The sequence below is a fragment of the Aotus nancymaae genome, unplaced genomic scaffold (genome assembly GCF_030222135.1).
Source record: "Aotus nancymaae isolate 86718 unplaced genomic scaffold, 86718_ANA_hifiasm-v0.15.2.pri h1tg000173l, whole genome shotgun sequence".
Classification (NCBI taxonomy): domain Eukaryota; kingdom Metazoa; phylum Chordata; class Mammalia; order Primates; family Aotidae; genus Aotus; species Aotus nancymaae.
This window is the reverse complement of record NW_026988588.1, coordinates 1,107,320-1,129,422: the sequence shown is the minus strand read 5'-3', so window position 1 is coordinate 1,129,422 and position 22,103 is coordinate 1,107,320. Positions and strand designations below refer to the sequence as shown.

Below are 22,103 nucleotides of genomic sequence, written 5' to 3'. Positions count from 1 at the left end.
TGAAATTGTACAGATAAGTTAGCCTGGACATTGAAGAAGCTTTCCTAACACTGAGCACTGATAAACTGTGGAGGAGTCTTTCCCAAGGGAAGATGTGGAAACCCTGTTACTGAGTCATTAAATTCAGTGGGCACAGTTCAGGAAACAGGGAGTCAGAATTAATTACACACAACATCCTTGGGACAGTCCAAATTATTCCTTTCTCTCTCTATTTTCTGTGATTTTGAAATGCATTTCTTTGATGCTATTTGGTATATTTTACTTTCAATTTTCTTCTTAGAAATTTAGTGATGCTTTTCCTTCAAAAGCAAATGTAGTATAAGAAATGTACCTTCAAAAGTTGGAACAGGCTAAGAATGACTTAGTCTCAATTAAATAAATAAAAGCCCATTTGCAGAGATTGTCTAGAGATAGGTGATGTGCTGGGGAGAGGCCCAGTGTCTTCATCCATTTGTGCTGCTGCAACAAAATACCTCAGATGGAGCAATTTATAAATAACAGAAGTTCATTGCTCACAGTTCTGGGGGCTGGGAAGTCCAAGATCCAGACATCAGCAGGTTTGGTGTCTGGAGAGGGCTGTACTCTCCCTCCAGGATGGCGCCTTGTTGCTGCATCATCTGGAGGGGAGGAATACTGTATTCTCACATGGCAGATGGGATGGAGGGCAAAAAAGGGCTGGACTCTCTCTGAAGCCTGTTTTATATGGGCATTAATCCATTTGTGAAGGTGGAGCCCTCATCGCCTAATCACCTCCTAAATGCACGACCTTTTGATACCACCACAATGAGGATTAAGTTTCAATATAAATGTTGGAGAAAACACCACATTTAAGCCATAGTGCCCACCAAGTTTATACATTATCTCTTATTTTCTTTATGATATATACATCTTTATTTCTTTAATCACCCAACATCCATTGTTTATGTTAGGCTTCACTCATGATGTTGTACATTCTATGGGTTTGGACAAGTGTGTAATGACATGGATCCACTGCTGTAGCATCACACAGAGTAGTTTTACTGCCCTAAAAATCCTCTCTGCTCTATCTATTCTTCCCTTCCTCCCCTCAACCCCTTGCAACCACTGACCTTTTTACTCTCCGTAGTTTTGCCTTTTCCAGAATGTCCTATAGTTGGAATCATACAATATGTAGCCTTTTCAGATTGGCTTCTTTTACTTAACTTTTATTTAACTTTCCTCCATGTCTTTTCAGGGCTTGATAACTGGTTTATTTTTAGTGCCAAGTAATATTGCATTGTCTGGGTGTACCATGGCTTATCCATTCACGCGCTCAAAGATATCTTGGTTGTTTCCAAGTTTTGGCAATTATGGATAAAGATGCCGTAAATATTCAAACATCGTTCTTCATTTTTTACATCTAAATATTGATCGATTTGGAATTTATCCTGGTACATGGTGTCAGATAAAGATGCAATTTTATTTCTCAGATGATGCTTCAGTTGTTAGATACCATTAATTGAATAGTCTCTCTCTGCCACAGTGTTTTGAGATGTGATTACCTTTGTCCTATACCAGATTCCTATAGGTGTTGGGTCAATATCCGGACTCCCCACTTTGTTCCACCTGTTTCACTTCACACCCCATCCCCACAGTGACCTGGCATGGAGCCTCTATAACCTGCTTGATATACGCTAGGGCTTGTCTGCAGCATTAGTCTTCTTCTTCAGAATTTTCTGGGTTTCCTTTTAGAATCAGCTTGCCCAGTTAAAAACAAACAGCTATCTTGGTTCATTTTGTGTTGCTTAACAGAATACATGAGACTGGGCACTTTATTTAAAAAAGCATAGTGGTTTACTTAGCTCACAGTTCTGCAGGCTGGGAAGTTTAAGGGCATGGAAGTGGCTTCTGGTGAGTGCTTTTCTTCTGCATCATAACATGACGGAGAAGGTCAAGGGGAAAGCAGACACTTGCAAAGAGAAAACAAGAGGGGCGTAATGGCTTCATAACAGCCCATTCTTATGGGAACTAACCCGTTTTCTTGAAGACTAATCCATCTTGCTAGAGCAAGAACTCACTGCTTTGAGAACAGCACCAAGCCCTTCATAAGGAATTCACCCCATGACCCAAACACCTCCCACCAGGTTCCACCCCCCACAACACCACCACACCAAAGATCAAATCTCAACACGAGTTTTGGCTACAAATAAACCATACCCAGACCCTAGCAATGCCAAAACAAAACAAAATTATACTTCTAACCAGGTGGCTTGCCCAAAATAAAGCACTATTGCTGTTTCTTTGGGAATTCTGTTAACTTTATAAATGAATTTAGAAAGGATTCATTATGTTAAACCTCCTATCCAAAAATGTGGCATGTCTTTCTGTTTGTTTAAATTTTGTTGTGTCCTCCAATAGTATTTTGAAGTTTTATTCACTAAAGTCCTTGGTCATTTCTTGTTAAGCTTATTCCTATTACCTTGTTTGCTGCCATTATAAATGGAGTCATTTTTCCTTTACAGTGTCTCTCTAGCTGCTGTGTGTCTATGTGAAAGTTATTGATTTCTGTATATTAACTTGGAACCTTTCACCATATTGAACGCTCATATTGTTTCTAGCAGCATGTCAACTGGATTCTCTGGAGGTTTCCAGACACAGAATTATGGTACATTCAGACAGTGTTACCTGCCCCTCTCCAATTACCACAGTGATAATTTCTTTCTCTTGTTGTGCTGGTCAATGGCTTCAGCAGATGTTCCTGAGTGGTTGTAGAAATGCCTGTAACGCTTCCCCATAGAACGTGATACTGTGTCTGTGTGTGTGTGTGTGTGTGTGTGTGTGTGTGTGTGTGTGTGTGCATAAAATAATATTGGGGGGAAATCCCTCTGTTCCACTTGATAGAGTTGAGTTTTGATAAAAACTGAATGTTTTATCAAAAGCAATTGTTGTATTTTGTCAGATGCCTTATCAGGGTCTATGATAATGATTATTTTTGTATTGCATTTAAATTCCTTTTTGAGACAGGGTCTTGCTCTGTTACTCAGGCTGGAGAGGAGTGGCGCAATCTTGGCTCACTGCAAGCTCTGGCTCCAGGGCCCACGTGATCCTCCCACTACAGTCTCTGGAGTAGCTGGGACTACAGGCACACACCTCCATGCCCAGCTACCTTTTGTATTTTTTGTAGACTTGGGGTCTGGTTATGTTGCCCAGACTGATCTCAGACTCCTGGGCATAAGCAATCCACTGGCCTCAGCCTCCCAAAGTGCCAGGATTACAGCTGTGAACCACTGTGCCTGGCCTTAATTTTTTAATGTAATACATTTTGACATTTCAGAAATAAGCCCACCTTGCAGCGATGTACTGTAGTGTTCTTTTCCTCTGCTACTTGATGGTTAGCATTTTGTAGAGAATTTTTGAACATTGATAACTGAGGGCCCTCTGTTGTTTTCTTTGTTGTGTAGCCTCAGTCAGGGGGAGGTGACGATAATGTAGGCATTCTATGATAACAGTCTTAAAAGACAAAGATAAGGCTTCTCTTGTCTTATGCTCTGAGCACCCAAAATAACCTTGAAACTGTCTGCTATTTAAAGGTTCTGTCGAATTCTACAAAACTAACTGTGTGTGGTGCTTTGGCGAGAGTGTAGTAACCCTGCTCTTTTGTGGGGTTTTCTACTTATTCTACAGAAATTAGTAGGCTTATATTTTCTGTGACTACTTCTCATGTTGTCTTACAGAGTAGTAGTTTTACTCTCAACAGCCATTTATAAGAAAAGAGATCACCAGTAGTCACTCTCTATGGAATGATGCTTCTGTAGAAACTTGCATTTTATCGGCTTAACAGCATCACTGGAAGGATTGGAGTACATGTTGTTGGCACCACAGCTGCCCTGTCCTGGGCTCCTGATCGTCCCCAGCTACTCCGAGTGCTGGCCAGGAGCAGCCCACGGCTGCAGCCTCCTCCTGAGAATGGCCCTGGCCAGTGGAAGCCTGCACACCCGGAGCACCCACAGCTTGTAACTGACACATCACACACCCTTGCCTTATACTCTAGAGCTTCCTGCTGGGTCAGCCAGAGACTGGACCTCAGCACAGCCTCCCCTCACCCCTTCCTGTCTTCCTGATTCAATAAGCCCCTTCCGGAGCATCCCCAACCCAGCATCTGCTGCACGATGGCCTGGCTTCAGGCACGTTTTTATGCAAAGCATTGCTCATTGAGTGCAGAGCATTTTTGGTGTCCATACAGCTTGGCATGGCCTCACCCCAACCCCAGCAATCAAGGGTCTCCGTGTGGGGAACCAGAGCACTGGAAAAGGAGAACATCAGACACTTCTGTGCAGGGTCCACACTGCCCCAAATGCCACTGGTTTGTACCTGGAGGGTGATGCCCATAAACTAAGGACCCATTTCTCTCCATGGATTTCAGCCGCTTCCAGCTGCCTGTGGCCCCGCCGTGGTGACGTTACCCTCGCGCTGGCTGGCCCCTGTGATGGGGCGTTAAGGAAAGCGTGTTTATCTGAATGCTGCCTGGTGCAGTTTCTGTTTTTGATGCCTTTTTGCTCGCTGTGTTTGATGGCTGCCGAGCTCTATCTTCTACCTCAGTGTGCTGCCTGATGCTGATCGCCCTTGTGGCTCAAGGGGAGGGATAACGATGTCCATCCTTTCCTTTCCCCCATATTAAATTGGTCAGCCTTGAATTCGGCCGTTCTTCATTAAAATCTTCCTATTTCTCATTTGAACTGTGTGATACTCAAGCACATCTTCTGGCTTCTGCCTCTCCCTCAACCTCTCCATAAATTTCCCGAATCCCGTGGATCCAGTGCTTGCTTTGCTCTCTGGGTCCCTCCTGCCAGCCCACTCCCAAGGGCGCTTCCTAAGCCCTCCCATGCAGTGTCCAGGCCGGGCCACCTGCCCAGTGTCCTGGCCCCCTGCCCAGTGTCCTGGCCCCTTCTCTCCTCCTGTGCAACTCAACACTCGCTCATGGGCGACAGGACTGCTGGCCCTTTCACTGATCCCACTGTCCGTTGGTGAAGAGCTGGTGTCTTCAGGGTTGTACTCCAGGCTTCTGTGACTAGTTTCCACCTGCCTTTGAAGCTTAGTGCACCACTGTCCCACACATCTCCGACGGGTTCCAAAGTAAGTTCACTGTCCCACAGAATACACCTGTGCCCTTTCCCATCGCTGCCTCTGGCCGCCATGCCCACTCTGCCTAGGACGCCTCTTCCCACCACCTGTGCAGAAGCTCCCAGTGTGAGTCCATCCCTCTCCTTCTCCTCCCTCCCTCTCCCTCTCTCATGCTGGTGACACAGCACTTCGGGGACATTTACCATACAATGTATCCTGTTGTGGGCGATTCTGACTTCCTCACCTCCCTAAGTCCAGGCTTCCTGTCTGCCATGTCGGGAGCAGGGTGCTGACCACAGGAGTGGGATTAATGAAAGCTAAATATGCAAACAATGCACTTCTTGGGCCTCATAATTGTGCTGAGTGTGGCAGAGCCTGGAGCCAAACAGAGCTGGGAATTAATGAGGGGTGAAGAGAAAGCACTTGCTTTTTTCTACAGCTCCAATTTCCACAGAACCCAAAGAGGAGGAGCAGGCTGGGGCCTCACAGGCCACAGCACCTATTCCCAAAGAGTTGTGTGTTTCCACCAGAGACTGTATGCACACGGACCATGAACACTGAAACTCGTCAGGAAATCATTATCAGCTTGTTTCCCGATTCTCTGAATACCTGCTTCCATGAAGCTGGAACTGCGGAGGGATTTCTCCATCGCGATGGCGTCCTCATGAGCCATTTCTCCACAGTCCGCCTGTCACTGCCTGAGTGACACGCGGCCCCTCCCCTGGCAGGGTCAGTGGCAGCCGCCCACCCCGCCTCCCTGTAGCCTTAGATCCTGGTCCCATCTGCTCCTGAGACCCCCGCTGGGAGGCAGCACCCCCAACCCCCAGAATGGCTGAGAGAGGAGGATGCCTGGGCCTGGGACGGGGCGGCTGCTCATGAACTTTCCTAGGGAAGGAACTCAGGGGGCTGGTTGTGTCCTACTTTGATGAAAGCAGCCGGCGTGGGGAGGTCCCGACATTTCCTGAGCTCACGGGCAGTCCAGTCCCGCCAGGAGGGGGCAGTGCGTAGACCACAGGATCAGGACCACGGCATTCTCTTTGGGCACAGAAATAGGGGAGAAGCCGGGAGAAGCTGAGATGAGCAGGGACAGTGGTGGACACGAGCAGGAGGCGGGGGCCATGCTGGACAGCTTTGCCTGCAAGGAAGGAGACTGGACGGACAGAGCCTGGCTGCAGAGCCAGGGGAAAGGGCACGCTCGGCCTCTGCGGGGCCCTTCCCCAGCGCTGGGTCCCACCCACTCCACCCCACATTCTCCCTGGCGCTCACTGACAGCTGCTGACGCCTCCCTTTTATCTTTCAAAGAAATACCCACGGTTCGGGCTGGAGAGGGCAGATGCCCTCGAGGCTGAAGAACTAAATGCTCACAGGAGAAAAAGTCACATCAGAGGAAAAAGCGTGAGTAAAGTGCTCACAACATGCCCAATGCTGTTTGTGGTGGGAAAGTCGATTTTATTTAAAATGGGAGGTCTGCTTCTGGCGGGACATTAATTTGCGTGTCACCTCTTCCACGAAATGGTCCAGACATGTATTTACCAGGTAACTCCGTGGAGGTGACTGCAGTCAGCAGCTTACGAGCCTGTGCTGCCCTCACATGGCATGGGATCTGGGCCCGATGGGCAGCTGTCACATTCCAAGGCTCCTAGGCGCCCACAACACACCCACCGCCTCCAGCCGAATGGCCTGGACAATGGATTTGTTATTGGATCAGCAATAGTGACCTGCCTAATGACACGGACTCCCTAGGGAGCCCCTGCTTGGAGTGTTTGGTGGAAATTCTGGCTTGTGTCCTCAAGGAATTCACCATCTAAGTGAAGAGAAAATACACATCCACACAGACCCGTTAGAGTGGCTTGTGATCTTCCAGCTTCTCCTTAAAATGATGGATATTATACTTTAAGGACATTAAGTTGGGGATTGTTTTTGAGGTTTGTTTTGTTTTCTGTCCTTGAAGGGAGTATCATTTTTGTGGGTGGGGTTCCTTTGACTATGGTTAAAATGAACATCATCCTGTGAAAAGCAAATCATGACACATCCAGCCTCCTTTCTGTGTCAGTGTGAAGGGTTCATCAGCTCCTGTCCTGCGACGATCCTGTTGTGGGAGAGGGAAACTTGCAGAGGCGGTCAGAGGTGAGGCAGGAGGCCGGGCCACAGGGGCGGTCAGAGGCGAGGCAGGAAGCCGGGCCACAGGGGCGGTGAGGCAGGAAGCCAGGGCCGGAAGCCGGGCCACAGGGGCGGTGAGGCAGGAAGTCAGGGCCGGAAGCCAGGCCACAGGGGCGGTGAGGCAGGAAGCCGGGGCCGGAAGCCGGGGCCACTGGGGCGGTAAGATGTGAGGCAGGAAGCTGGGCCACAGGGGCGGTCAAAGGCGAGGCAGGAAGCCGGGCCACAGGGGCTGTCAGAGGCAGGGCAGGAAGCCGGGGCCAGAAGCTGGGGCCACAGGGGCGGTCAGAGGGAGGAGGAAGCCCAGGCCACAGGGGCGGTGAGGCAAGGCAGCAAGCCCGGGGCCACGGGCGCTCAGAGGCGGGGCAGGAAGCCCGGGGCCACGGGCGCTCAGAGGCGGGGCAGGAAGCCCGGGGCCACGGGCGCTCAGAGGCGGGGCAGGAAGCCCGGGGCCACGGGCGCTCAGAGGCGGGGCAGGGCCACGGGCGCTCAGAGGCGGGGCAGGGCCACGGGCGCTCAGAGGCGGGGCAGGGCCACGGGCGCTCAGAGGCGGGGCAGGGCCACGGGCGCTCAGAGGCGGGGCAGGAAGCCCGGGGCCACGGGCAGTCAGAGATGGGGCAGGAAGCCGCAGCCCGCACTGCTCCCACTCACAGGGGGCCTGGTACCAAGTTTGACCTCCAGACTCTGCTCCTGTGGTGCCGAAGGAGCACACACAAGCTTCAGGGTAACGGGAGGCACCCTGAGCGCTGCCTCAGCCCGCCATGGAGCGGACGGGAATCCCTCGGGCGGGCGGTCGCCCGTGACGGCCTCCCTTCCCAGCTCTCAAAACGCAGTGTTTCCAAGGGTTCCTAACCCAGAGAAACTGCTGCGGTGAGACCCTGAAAAGACGAAGGAGGAGGGAGAGGCCCGACCTCCAGTGGCCGTGGGCCGTGCTGCTCTGACGCTGTCTGTGTCCCCAGGCTTGGACGCGCGGCAGGCGCAGGTGGTGGTCCTGTCCTCGGGGACCAAGTGCATCAGCGGCGAGCACCTCAGTGACCAGGGGCTGGTGGTGAACGACTGCCACGCGGAGGTCGTGGCCCGGCGGGCGTTCCTGCACTTCCTCTACACGCAACTGGAGCTGCACCTGAGGTGAGCGGCTGGGGACGGGCTCCGGGGCGGGCAGACACCGCGGCTGGGGGCTGCCAGGGAGCAGAGGGGGTCCCATTCCTAGCTCAGAACACACTTCCGTCTCTCCCAGCACAGGGTGGGCCAGGAAGCATCCCTTTTAATTCAGACTGGAGGCATCCCTGGCACACCAGCAGAGCCATCGTGCGGGCTGGGAAGATGCTGAGATTACAGGCTTCCTCCTTACCCCGAGAGCTGGGACACACTCCAAGATCCCTCACTCTTTTTTGTGTCAGAGAAGGCAACGGGGCCAATACTTACCAGGAGCTGGTTACAGGCCTGGCGCTGTGCCGACATTTGGAGGTGGTCCACAGACAGGTGCACCCATCACCTGCCCTGCATGGGAACCGGCACAGGGGGGCGGGTCCAGGGCGGCCGCGTAGCTGACAGGCTCTGCGCTGGGGCCCAGGCCTGCGACACGTTTGCCAAGGGTCCTGGGGGAGGCAGCTGGGGCCGTGCGGGGCGGTGGGCATAGGAGGAGCGCAGGCACAGAGGTAGGAAGGTTGGTGGACGCTTCAAGCGCTTCCTGCAGAGAAGATGCCTGTTCTGTCGCCTGTGTGATCACAGGGCCCCACAGAACCCAATCCCCCACCCACCGGGTAGAACGTGCAAAAACAGCAAGACCGGTAGAGATTAGCCAGCCGGGAGGCAGGAGAGCAAACACCGAGAGAGGAAACGCAGGCGCCTTGTTCACGGCCCGCTCTGGTTGAACTTTGCGGCTGTTGGGGGCTTTGCAACAGGCTGAATCCTTCCCCATCAGAGAGAGGCTGGGACTTCTCCCGCCCCACCTGGGTCATGGCCGGATGCAGAAGGAAAGCCCGTTTCCCCATGGCTCTCTACGTCTACCTGTGCTGGTGACTGAGCCTGGGCTTCCTAAAGCTCCTTTCCTCCTCCTGATCAGACACCAACTGCCCACTTAGGCCACATCAAACCCATAGTCCACTGTGAGGTATGGCCATGAGCAGCACTGGCAAATCCCCAGAATCACACCTCTATAGACAGACAGATGTGGTTAACAGCAATGGAAAAAATGGCTCGGGAAAAGATCATGGTGGGGCCGGGCACGGTGGCTCACGTCTGTAATCCCAGGTCTTTGCAGGGCTAAGGCGGGTGGATCGCCTGAGGTCAGGAGTTCAAGACCAGCCTGGCCAACATGGCAAAACCCCATCTCTACTAAAAATGTAAAGATTAGCCGGGCATAGTGGTAGGCATCTGTAATGCCAGCTACTCAGGAGGCTGAAACGGGAGAATCGCTTGAACCTGGGAGGCAGAGGTTGCAGTGAGCCAAGATTGCACCACTGCACTCCAGCCTGGGTGACAAGAGCAAAACTCCATCTCAAAAAAAGAAAAAAGTCTTGGTGGCTCACACCTGTAATTCCAGCACTTTTGGAGCCTCAAGCAAGCAGATCACTTGAGCCCAGGAGTTCCAGACCATCCTGGGCAACATAGCAAGACCCTGTCTCTACAAAAAAAAAAAAGTAAATAAATTAGTCTGGCATGGTGGTATGCACCTGTAGTCCCAGCTACTTGGGAGGCTGAGGCAGGAGAATCACTAGAGCCCGGGAAGCCAAGGCTGCATTGAGCTGTGATCACACTGTGCGCTCCAGCCTGGGCAGCAACAGAGCAAGACCTATCTTTAAAAAATAATAATAATAATTCTGACAGGTGAACGTCGAGGGGGGCAAGAAGGCAGGGTTTCTGCCAGTCATGTTCACATTCATGTGGTTTCATTGCCGGTGCAAGGGTAAAGACGCTATGGGGTATGAAGGAGAGAAAACTTGGGGGCCGGGCGCGGTGGCCCACACCTGCAGTCCTGGCACTTTGGGCAGCTGAGGTGGGCAAATCACCTGAGGTCAGGAGTTTGAGACCAGCCTGGCCAACATGGTGAAACCCCATCTCCTCTAAAAATACAAAAATTAGCCAGGCGTGGTGGTGCACTTCTGTAATCCCAGCTACTAGGGAGGCTGAGTATTGCTTGATGCTTAAGGCAGAAGAATTGCTTGAACTCAGGAGGTGGAGTTGCAGTGAGCCAAGATCATGCCACTGCACTCCAGCCTGGGCAACAGAACAAGACTTCGTCTCAAAAAAACGAAAAAAAAAAAAAAAAAACTTAGGGAACAGCTCTACAAAATAGGACCCAAGCGTTCAGCTGGTTGAAATGTTTCTGGTTTGGTTTGTAATAAATGAACCCAAACTTCTTTGTGACCCTAGCACGCGGCGTGAGGACTCGGAGCGATCAATCTTCATGCGGTTAAAAGAAGGCGGCTACCGGCTGCGGGAAAACATCCTCTTCCATCTTTATGTGAGCACCTCCCCCTGCGGAGACGCGAGACTCCACTCCCCCTACGAGATCACCACAGACCGTAAGAGACAACACTTTTACCTCCTATAGGCCGACAGGCCCCAGCTCGCTCTACCCGGGACTCTGTCCTGGGCTTTCCCAGCCCACTCTGGGGGCACTGTGTGCCCTGGCCCTTCGGTGCTGGAAGGGGATTGTGTCTGCAATTATTGGGATAACCATGCCTTCAAAATCTTATTCTGAAATGCTCAGGTGATTGGCAGAAAAGTAGTCTGAGGCCTAAAATTAGCTACCTAATTGCCATAGTTCTCTGCTTTGTTTTAATAATTCATACAATCCCTGTGTCCCAGGCCAGGAAAATGGAATGAAGAGAAGACCAGTGAGTTAGGCAGGCTGGGAACAAATTCAGACTGGCTCTGCTTGCCTCGCTCACAGTGATGGGGAGAAAAAGCTTAGCTTTTGTAACCAAACCAGGGATGAGTGATTCTCTGCAAAGAGGTCTCCCCAGGTGAACTGTGAAGTTCCATTGCAAACCCACCCTGTGAGTGTTTATCGGTGGATGTAGGACAGAATGCATCCACACGGCCTCCACCCCTCTGTCCTCTCCACCAGCAAAGGGCAGTGACACTGTGAATGCCAGGGTCAGAGGGCAGGGTGTGGCTCTGCCTTGATGCCACCCTTGACATCAGCATTTCCATGATGAGAGAAAAGGTGCTGCAGGCAAATTCCTCTCATTTTAATGATGAAATCCTATTGCTTAGTGCTGTCTGCACATGTCACACATGCATGTGTATATGCCACATACACCAGACCCGTGCCATATACACTGTACACACATACCACACATGCCACACACACCACACACATACCACACACACTATACACACCACACACATACACAAACACCACACATATACCACATACACCAGACACATACCACATATACTGTAAACATACCACACACACCACATATACTACACACATACCACACACTGCCTGTCCCAGGCAGGTCTTTCAGTGCAGGCAATGAAGTTAAATCTATGTGTATGATGAGGGGTCCAATCCTGATACAGGAGGAAATCTCTGCTGGACATACGTGGACAGCACACTACTACTTAGGCTTGGCTTTGGCCTGACTTCCCCCCAGTGAAAGGCTACATGGTGTTTTAATTACCAAGATAAAGAAAAATAAGTGTTTTTTTTAGAGCCCTGCTGTGTCCCAGGCTTGTCATGCAGCCTCCACCAAAGATAAGAAGATGTGGGGTAAAGGTGTTTTTAATCCCACATGAGCTTAGCTTGATTCTCCAGGCCTCAGATGGGATGGAGAAATAGTGTTTTTAATCCCACATGAGCTTAGCCTGATTCACCAGCCCTCAGATCGGATGCTGGCCCAGAAAAATTCCTCCTCCTATTTGCGGGCTTCCCTCTAGCCCCACTGCTTTCTCCTTGGGAAATGGCTGGAGAGGGTTCTCTGTAAATGGATTCAGGTGGCATTTCCACACCCTTTGGAAATGAGATGGGAGAATCCTGTCAAACTGGGAATGAAGAAAAGGAAGCCGGTTCCACATCAGCGACTTTTACAGGAACAGCCTGCAGGAGGGAGAGAGGCAGGGGCAGCCTGTGCACCTGAGGAGTAGACACAGCTGTCCCCAGAGGGAAGGGGGCCCAGTGCGGCCCCACCAGATGACACAGAGCATCCCCCACCACTAGGCCGGCTCAGGAGCAGAGAGACAGAAAAACCGCCAGGAGTAGCTTCTCACCAGCCAGATTCAGTGAGCCAGAGCTACGTGATACCGACTCACCCTATAAAACTGTGAAATCTAGTCCGTTGGACAGCCACTGGGAATTCTCTTTCCATTCTTCTTGAAAGGGTTGGCATCATAAAGACCCAGCTAGGCGCCCTCAGACTCGAGAGGAGAAGTCTCGCCAAATGTTTGGGGCTAGCGCTAATTCATCCAGCTTCTTCCTTGGCTAATGTGTCCCTGGTGGGAGTCGGGAGAGGGCCAAATGAGAACGGCAGGAGCCTTGTCCACGCCAGAGACCCTATGGTCTCCCCAGGGGACAGTTCTAGCTCATTGGGCCTCCCACGTCTCTGTACATCGATCACTAACTGCAGCCTCTCCAGCCAGCCCTCAGTTCCAACTGCAGTGTCTGTGGTTTAGAAAAACAAATATATTCTCTGAGGCACCCTGGGGTTCACTTCCAGACACAGATGTGTTTTATTTCATGGTGCTTTTAAGAAGTGACAGGTGCTGGTAGGAGAAAAAATAAAGCATTTTTCTTTCATTTTTGCAGCAAATATGCCAGGCAAAATTGAGAAACTCCTGCCTGTGCTTGCCTCTATGTTGGGCTGGTGCCGTGTTTCCGCTCTCGTCTGGGGAGCGTGGAGAAGGAAGGCACTTGGCCACTTTCTAACAGGGACTCATCTGCCAGAGTCACTCAGTAAAGGCAGGAGAGCCCAAGTGCCTGCTGTTCTCTGCTTGGAAGGAGCCTTCAGAGAGCTGGCTCTGCATCCTTCAAACCCCCTGTGGAAGGCAGAGACCCTCAGGAACAACTCCTGCCATTTCCCCTGCAGAGAGATGCATTAAACTCCTTTACGATAAGGGGCAGGGGTCTCCACGTTGCTAACTCAGGCGGTGTGTTTCCTTGTTACCCTTTAAAGAGGGTTGGGCCATGGATAAGGGGATGCAAGTGGCCAGGCTTTTGCTGTGAGCCCCTCCAGGGCTAGCCAAAAGCAGAGTCAATGGTGACAAGCCCCCGAAGGAAAGGCTGGTGGCGGGAGCTGGATGCCTCTAGTTATCACTGTTCACAGAGGCCTTTGGCTGGCACCACCTCCCTCCTATGGATTAACCCTGCAGAAACCCAGTGGCACTGCCCCTCCAATTCAGAGGCCAACACCCGCAAAAGAAACCCAGGAAACCAGGAAAACCCTGAAGGCCATGATGTCATTCTCACAAATGCAGAGGCCACAGAATGCAGAGCACTCAGTTCCTTCACTGAGACATTCACTCAGGGCCAAAGGAGCTCATCTGAAACCGACGGAGGAGGTCTCAGTCTTCTCGAGTGCTCTCTGCCTCTGGCCCCTTCTGGACCTGTCCTGTGTCCTCTCAGCAGCACAGTGCTTGGTCCTGGTCACTTCAGCTCATTGCTCCCTCACTCCTCCATTGCATCGAACTGTGCATCTCCACAGGGGCCATGCCTGTTAACCTCTCTAGCAACTGTGCCAGACTTCTCTCTCTCACACACATGTACCCACACATACACAAATACATACACATGCATAAGCACATAGGTACACTTAAACACACATACAAAAGCATATGCACACACACAGAAGCACATGTGCACACAAACATACATAAGCACATGCATAAACACATGCATAATCACATGTTCACAAGAGCACATGCACACGTACATGAGCACATGTGCACATGCAAACGTACGTGCGTGTATACACATGCATAATCACATGTACACACACAGAAGCACATGTACACACACAGGCACACAACAGGTATCCAAAGCATCAGGATCTGTCAACATAACTGTGATGTGACTATGTCAAAGAGAAGTTTGGTGCCCTAGATTGTTCCCCCTTCCTTCAAAAATGAACACAGAGTAAAGCATAAGAAAACAGTTCTGTAGATAAGTTTAAATAATCATTACAGTAAGTGTCATGTAACCAAAGGCCCAGAAGAGAAGCAAGTCTGATGTGGAGTTTCTAGGAGCACACTTCTGACTCCCCAGTGGCTGTTGAGCAGCTGCCTCCCAGCAGCAACCTGTTCCAACAGCTTAGCAGGACCAGGAGTTTCTGGAGCCCCAACCACCTGAGGCCCAGGCTCAGGGGTTTCAAGTTTTAGACACAACACAAGGGCCCTGGAGTTGCCATCAAGCCCCACTTCCCTAGGGTGCATGTGGCTTGAGAAATTCTAGATGTCCCCATTTTATTTTTCCCCTCAAAAACATTTGTCTAGCTAGATCATAAATTCCCCATTCCTGGAGACCTTAGACATGGTATCAATGCCAATTGGTCTCAGGTATTTTGGGAGCTGTGTTGCCTGGAGCTTTGGAAGGCATTCAAGTTTGCTGTTTCCATCCCTGGCTTATCTATCAGGGTCCCAGGGCAGTGTTTACCAATGCAGCTCCCCACATGCACTCTGGCCGAGATTCTGATGCATTTGGGGCAGAGAGGGGTCCAAGGCTCTGCAGTTTTCTGAGCACAGGTCAGGTTTTGAGCCACCAGATTTGAACTCCTTAAATCATCTGCTCAGACTGGGCATTTGTCGCCTTTCTGGCTTCGTAGAAAGGGGTTGGAGGCATGGATGGCCTGGTAGCCTGTCTGTCTCCAGAGGCCAGGCAGAGCTTATGGCCGGACTCCCGGCTCTGCGGCATCATGGGCAGGAAAGAAACTTGTCTGTGGTATATCGCATGCGGAAGAGGGGAAAATTGCTTCTGCAACAGAGACTACGGACTTGGTCTTCAATGTCTTGAGACCCAGGCCTACTCCGTTCATCTCAGGTGACTCAAAACTGTCACATGTGTGGCTTTCCCCTGGACCTAGAAGGGCCAGGTCAGTTAAGGTAGGGACAAATGCCTGAAAGACATTTCTTCCCACAGCCAGGAGAACATGCTGTGTGTCTATGTCAGAGTCAGGTTTCCGATGACTGCTCTCAGCCCAGACTCTCAGAGGGTAACCGGTTTCTTCGTGGCCTGGGTGAGAACTCAGGCAGTTCTGAAAGGGCCCAAATGGAGCAGAAGATGAGGACCTCAGCACTTCACTGTGGTTGAGCAGCTCTTCTCCTCCCAACCCACCAACAACCTGCCTGCAGATTCTTCCTTCTTGGCATGATTTTTAAATAGCCTTGTAAATTCAGTTCTTACAACCATTTTCTGAGAACTTAACAGCTTAAATTCTCCAGTCTGTATCCAGAAAATGCCAAGAAAAATAGATTATGTCATATATTTACCTACAGGTTCATGCTAAAAGCCTAGTACATTTTGTTCTAAGCCAATTCTATTCATCGAATAGAAAGGCAGTTCAAGAGATTTGACCAAAATCTCATAAGAAGTCAGGGAATATAAAATACAGTTCCTTAAATTCCTGTCTTCAGATTTTCCTATTGAGTGACAGAAATATGTTAAATAAGATAATATCCATGCATTGTAGGATAATGAATTTAAATGGCCTTATAATCCAGCATCGTCACTATCATCATCAATCAAATAAGGCAAAGTGCACCCACGTGGCCACATGGTAACTACCGTGGATATTATTACAGTGGATACCGGCTTGCTTCACAGGCAGATTCCCTGGGATAAACCTTTGAAGACAGTTTGAAAATCTAAAGTGTACTTCGTGCTTACAAATATTTTCTTCTTTTCTCGTGCCTGTGGTTTGTTTCATTTTTGGCACTCTCTCCCCTCCTTGACATTGTAGCAACCATGCATCTCTCTTTAGACAAATCTTTAGCTCCCCAGAGGATAACCTCTTGTTGTCTCCAACTCCTTTTGATTCTCCCCTAAAAATAAAACATTCACTTGAACAATTTTTTAAAGCACATCCTCATTTAGAAATGGGGATCTAAAAACTATCCTCATTTACCTTAACATTGATCTCAAAAGGTAAGTGTTTTATCTAGAGTTTTATCTAGGCTAATAAACACTGTAGTGAAGAGTCTAATGACTTGGACTGTCAGAATTGGACCAGAATGTTTGGATGACTTTTGGAGCATCTGTGTATACACAGCAGGCAGGATTTTAAGGTTCTACACTTCTGCTGTCTCAGGCACACTCTAAATCCACTGCAGATCATTTGAGACCCACTCCCTGCAATTGCTAGTTGGATTGGCATTTTGTCCAGCCTTAAGTGGCATCTTCAGCTCCTTCCTGCCTCTCACAATTAGCCAGGAAGGAGCCAGAGGAAATGGGCTCTGCAAGATCCCCGACATTCAGGCCACCCTGGGGCTGCTCAAACTCATCAGGGAGCCTGCGGAGAAGGCCCCCCATGACTGAACTCTGAAAATAAACAGGAGTATCTCATGCACCTGGCTCTTCAGGCAGAATTAGTCTAACCCAAAAGCTTTGGGTTAACTCCTAGGAACCAGTTGTTAATTAAAGCTGGGCCTCCCTGTTGTCAGGGCATTAACAGGCTATGAAGTCTACTTCATGGAAAGTTAGTTGTGCAGTAGCAACTGGTAAGAATTTAGAAAGGCCATACAAATAAAACAGGCAACATTCAAGATTTCAGAAAAGACCTCAATAGTTGAAATATTGGGAGGATATAAGAACACTATAATTAACAGAAATGGAAGGAGAGCAACAGCCGTATTCCCTAAGAAAATATCCCCCAAATGGTAGTGTAAAGTCCCTAATATTGTGGTAATGTTGTGGAAAGTGTTAGATGTGATGGCCTCTCCATGCTTTCAGTGTTGCCTTCCACAGAAAGTTAATGGTCATAAAGACCCCACCTGTAAAAAGTCAGTTTAAACCAAGTGTTTAGAGTTTTATGAAGTATTTTATGTTAAATTATCATCACCATCACCTTCATTATCATCATCACTATCATATCACCATCCCCATCACCACCACCATCACCATCGGTCACCATCCCCCTCACCACCACCATTAACACCATCACCATCACTATTGCCATTACCTTCACCATCACTTTCATCATCCCCATCACCATCATGATCATCACCATTATCTTCACCATCACTTTCATTATCACCATCCCTATCACCACCACCATCATTACCATCACCATCATGATCATCACCATCACCATCATCTTCATCACTTTCATTATCATCACCATCCCCATCACCACCACCGTCATCACCATTGCCATCATTATCTTCACCATCATAATCACCATTACCATCATCACCATCACTTCTGTTATCACCATCACCACCACCATCGTGATCACCATCACCATTAAAGCTGCAAAAAAGAGATTTGTGCTTTATCTGGAGAAGGGCTGGGCATTCATTTGCTGTGCCTACCCAGGCTCAATCCCTCTCCTTGGCTCTTTTTTTCCATAGATGACTTAAAGACTGGTCCAAATTTTATCTCATCAAGTTATCTCGTTGGTTACAAAATGAAAAGCCATCTGAAGCCTCTCAAAAGTTTACTTTCTCCAAAGAATACACCGATCTTTCTTCCCAGTGCATAGCCTTTAGATACTATGAATGTAGAGTGAAAGAATGTCAGCTCTTAGAAACAAATAAGAAATACACTGCAAATTACTTGGGATCTGTAGGAGAAAGTTCCTGTATAAACCAAAGCAATACTTAACCATTCAGCACTGTATTAGTCCATTCTCACATTGCTCTACAGAAATACCTGAGACTGGGTAATTTATAAAGAAAGGAGATTTAATGGACTCAAGGTTCTGCAGGCTATACAGGAAGCATGATACTGGCGTCTGCTAGGCGTCTGGGGAGGCCTCAGGAAGCTCACAATCATGGCGGAAGGTGACATGGCCAGGGCAGGAGCAACAAGTCGGGGAGATGAATGGGGGTGGGGGACAGATAAGCGAGAAAGGATGGAGATGAGTCGGGGGAAGATGAGCAAGGTAGGGAGATGAGAGAAGGGGGAGATGAGTGAGACAGGAGGGAGATGAGCAAGAAGCGGGGAGATGAGCAAGAGTGGGGGGAGATGTCATACACTTGTAAATAACCAGATCTCATGAGAACCATTCACTACCACGAGGACAGCACCATGGGGATGGTACTAACTGTGCATGAGAAATCTGCCCCATGATCCAATCATCTCCACCTCCTATACTGGGTATTATATGTCACTATGGATTTCAGTGGGGACACAGATCTGTCAGTGAGAGAAAATGCGGAAATACCATTTTGACAGCTTAAGAAACTTTCTGAAGAAAGCATTTAATATTCACTTATATGTGTGTAAATGATGGACCCACATTCATATGTAAAGCAGTGGGCCATTTTTTAAAATACATGTTTTATTGCATTTTAGGTTTGGGGGAAGGTTAGGTGAACAACATGCAAGATTGTTGCATAGGTACATATATGGCAATGTGGTTTGCTGCCTTCCTTCCCATCACCTATATCTGGCATTTCTCCCCATGTTATCCCTCCCCAACTTCCCACCCCCTGCTGTCCCTCCCCTGGTTCCCCGCAACAGACCCCAGTGTGTGATGCTCCCCTCCTTGTGTCCATGTGTTCTCATTGTTCAACACCTACCTATGAGTGAGAACATGCAGTGTTTGATTTTCTGTTCTTGTGTCAGTTTGCTGAGAATGATCGTTTCCAGGTTCGTCCATGTCCCTACAAAGGACACGAACTCATCGTTTTTTATGGCTGCATAGTATTCCATGGTGTATATGTGCCACATTTTCCCTGTCCAGTCTATCATCGATGGGCATTTGGGTTGGTTCCAAGTCTTTGCTATTGTATACTGTGCTGCAATGAACATTCGTGTGCATGTGTCCTTATAGTAGAATGATTTATAATCCTTTGGATATATACCCAGTAATGGGATTGCTGGGTCAAATGGAATTTCTATTTCTAGGTCCTTGAGGAATCGCCACACTGTCTTCCACAATGGTTGAACTAATTTACACTCCCACAAACAGTGTAAAAGTGTTCCCATTTCTCCACATCCTCTCCAGCATGTTGTCTTCAGATTTTTTAATGATCACCATTTTAACTGGCGTAAGATGGTATCTCAATGCAGTTTTGATTTGCATTTCTCTAATGACCCGTGATGATGAGCATTTTTTCATATGTTTGTTGGCCTCATATGTCTTCTTTTGTAAAGTGTCTGTTCATATCCTTTGCCCACTTTTGAATGGGCTTGTTTTTTCCTTGTAAATCTGTTTTGGTTCTTTGCAGATTCTGGATATCAGCCCTTTGTCAGATGGGTAGATTGCAAAAACTTTTTCCCATTCTGTTGGTTGCCGAGTCACTCTAATGACCATTTCTTTTGCTGTGCAGAAGCTCTGGAGTTTGATTAGGTCCCGTTTGTCCATTTTGGCTTTTGTTGCCAATACTTTTGGCATTTTAGTCATGAAGTCCTTGCCTATGCCTATGTCCTGAATGGTTTTACCTAGATTTTCTTCTAGAGTTTTTATGGTGGTAGGTCTTATGTTTAAGTCTTTAATCCATCTGGAGTTAACTTTAGTGTAAGGTGTCAGGAAGGGGTCCAGTTTCTGCTTTCTGCACATGGCTAGCCAGTTTTCCCAGCACCATTTATTAAACAGGGAATCCTTTCCCCATTGCTTGTTTTTGTCAGGTTTGTCAAAGATCAGATGGTTGTAGATGTGTTGTGTTGCCTCCGAGGCCTCTGTTCTGTTCCATTGGTCTATATCTCTGTTTTGGTACCAGTACCATGCTGTTTTGATTACTGTAGCCTTGTAGTATAGTTTGAAGTCAGGTAAGGTGATGCCTCCAGTTTTGTTCTTTTTGCTTAGAAGTAGCTTGGCTGTGCGGGCTCTCTTTTGGTTCCATATGAAGTTTAAGGTGATTTTTTCCAGTTCTGTGAAGGAGGTCATTGGTCGCTTGATGGGGAGAATCTGTAAATTACTTTGGGCAGTATGGCCATTTTCACGATATTGACTCTGCTAACCATGAGCATGGAATGTTTCTCCATCTGTTTGTGTCCTCTCTTATTTCGTTGAGCAGTGGTTTGTAGTTCTCCTTGAAGAGGTCCTTTACATTCTTTGTTAGTTGTATTCCTAGGTATTTTATTCTCTTTGAGGCCATTGTGAATGGCAGTTCATTCTTGATTTGGCTCTCTTTAAGTCTGTTATTGGTGTATAGGAATCCTTGTGATGTCTGCACACTGATTCTGTATCCTGAGACTTTGCTGAAGTGGCTTATCAGTTTCAGGAGATTTTGGGCTGAGACGATGGGGTCTTCTAAATATACAATCATGTCGCCTGCAAATAGAAACAGTTTGACTTCCTCCTTTCCTAATTGAATACCCTTTATTTCTTTTTCTTGTCCGGTTGTTCTGGCTAGAACTTCCAATACTATATTGAATAGGAGTGGTGAGAGAGGGCTTCCTTGTCTACTGCCAGATTTCAAAGGGAAAGCTTCCAGTTTTTGTCCATTTAGTATGATATTGGCTGTGGGTTTCTCATAAATAGCCTTTATTATTTTGAGATACGTTCCATCAATACCTAGTTTTATTGAGAGTTTTTAGTATAAAGGCTGTTGAATTTTGTCAAAGGCCTTCTCTGCATCTATTGAGATAATCATGTGGTTTTTGTCTTTGGTCCATTTATGTGGTGAATTACGTTCATAGACTTGCGTATGTTGAACCTGCCTTGCATCCCTGGGATGAAAGCTACTTGATCGTGATGGATAAGCTTTTTGATGTGCTGTTGCAATCGGTTTGCCAGTATTTTATTGAAGAATTTTTGCATCTATATTCATCATGGATATCGGCCTGAAGTTTTCTTATCTTGTTGAATCTCTGCTGGGTTTTCGTATCAGGATGATGTTGGTCTCATAAAATGATTTCGGAAGGATTCCCTCTTTTTGGATTGTTTGGAATAGCTTCAGGAGGAGTGGTACCAGCTCCTCTTTGTATGTCTGGTAGAATCTGGCTGTGAACCCATCTGGACCTGGGCTTTTTTTGGTTGGTAGGCTATTAATTGCTGCCTCAACTTCAGCCCTTGTTATTGGTCTATTCAGGGTTTCGACTTCTTCCTGGTTTAGGCTTGGGAGGATGCAAGTGTCCAGGAATTTATCCATTTCTTCTAGGTTTACTGGTTTACGTGCATAGAGTTGTTTGTAGTAATCTCTGATGGTGGTTTGTATTTCTGTGGAATCTGTGGTGATATCCCCTTTATTGTTTTTTATTGCATCTATTTGATTATTCTCTCTCTTCTCTCTTCTTTTTTATTAATCTGGCTAGTGGTCTATTTTGTTGATCCTTTCAAAAAACCAGCTCCTGGACTGATGATTTTTTGAAGGGTTTTTTGTGTCTCTAACTCCTTCGGTTCTGCTCTGATCTTAGTTATTTCTTGTCTTCTGCTAGGTTTTGAGTTTTTTTGATCTTGCTCTTCTAGCTCTTTCAATTTTGACGATCAGGTGTCGATTTTAGATCTTACCTTGTTTCTCATGTGAGCGTTTATTGCTATATATTTGCCTCTAGACACTGCTTTAAATGTGTCCCAGAGATTCTGGTACGTTGTGTCTTCGTTCTCATTGGTTTCGAAGAACATCTTTATATCTGCCTTCATTTCTTTGTTTATTCAGTCAAGATTCAAGAGCCAGTTGTTCAGTTTCCATGAAGCTGTGCGGTTCTGAATTAACTTCTGAGTTCTAACTTGATTGCACTGTGGTCTGAGAGACTGTTTGTTATGATTTCTGTTCTTTTGCATTTGCTGAGGAGTGATTTTCTTCTGATTATGTGG

At 48.0% G+C, this 22,103-nt stretch overlaps 1 protein-coding gene across 1 annotated transcript in view; it reads left to right on the top strand.

Moving 5' to 3' along the window:
- Positions 1-22,103, top strand: part of ADARB2 (adenosine deaminase RNA specific B2 (inactive)) — a 485,894-nt gene that overhangs the window by 412,337 nt on the left and 51,454 nt on the right. The window contains exons 5-6 of the mRNA XM_012466970.2: positions 8,196-8,364; positions 10,612-10,763. Of these exons, the coding sequence (XP_012322393.1) occupies positions 8,196-8,364; positions 10,612-10,763 (321 nt within the window). The remainder of the gene's footprint in view (positions 1-8,195; positions 8,365-10,611; positions 10,764-22,103) is intronic.